The sequence below is a fragment of the Aptenodytes forsteri genome, unplaced genomic scaffold, assembly GCF_000699145.1.
Source record: "Aptenodytes forsteri isolate BGI_AS27 unplaced genomic scaffold, ASM69914v1 Scaffold147, whole genome shotgun sequence".
Taxonomy (NCBI): domain Eukaryota; kingdom Metazoa; phylum Chordata; class Aves; order Sphenisciformes; family Spheniscidae; genus Aptenodytes; species Aptenodytes forsteri.
Genome location: NW_008795320.1, coordinates 77,278 through 77,569, shown reverse-complemented (window position 1 = coordinate 77,569; position 292 = coordinate 77,278). Strand labels below are relative to the sequence as shown.

The 292-nt window shown below is 75.7% G+C and overlaps 1 protein-coding gene across 1 annotated transcript in view; it reads right to left on the bottom strand.

Annotated features, from left to right (window-relative positions):
• The window catches only part of LOC103899355 (GILT-like protein C02D5.2), a gene marked incomplete at its 5' end in the record, with an annotated part of 7,358 nt that extends 7,068 nt beyond the window's left edge, over window positions 1–290 (bottom strand). Inside the window, one exon of the mRNA XM_009279828.1 lies at window positions 222–290. Coding sequence (XP_009278103.1) covers window positions 222–290 — 69 coding nt within the window. The remainder of the gene's footprint in view (window positions 1–221) is intronic.
• Between the last annotated feature and the right edge of the window lie 2 nt (window positions 291–292).

Here is a 292-nt window from a genome sequence, read left to right as displayed (position 1 = left end):
CCGGTGCCCCGGGGATGCGCAGGGCCGGCGCTTGCACCAAGTACCGTAGCCGGGCGATGCCCCGACATCGTCCCCGCGCACCCCAGCCCCGCTCGCCGGGCAGGCACCCAGCCCTCCGTGTGCCGTTTCGGCGGGACGTGTCCCCACGTGCCGGGCAGCCCTGCCCTGCGTGGGCTGCCAGCGCGGGTGGCCGGGGCAGCCCTGGCACCAGCGGCTCTGACCTGGCAGGCGACGGCGATCTCCCGCGAGCTGCACCAGAGGTGGGCCGGGTAGTCAAAGCCGGGGAAGGCCA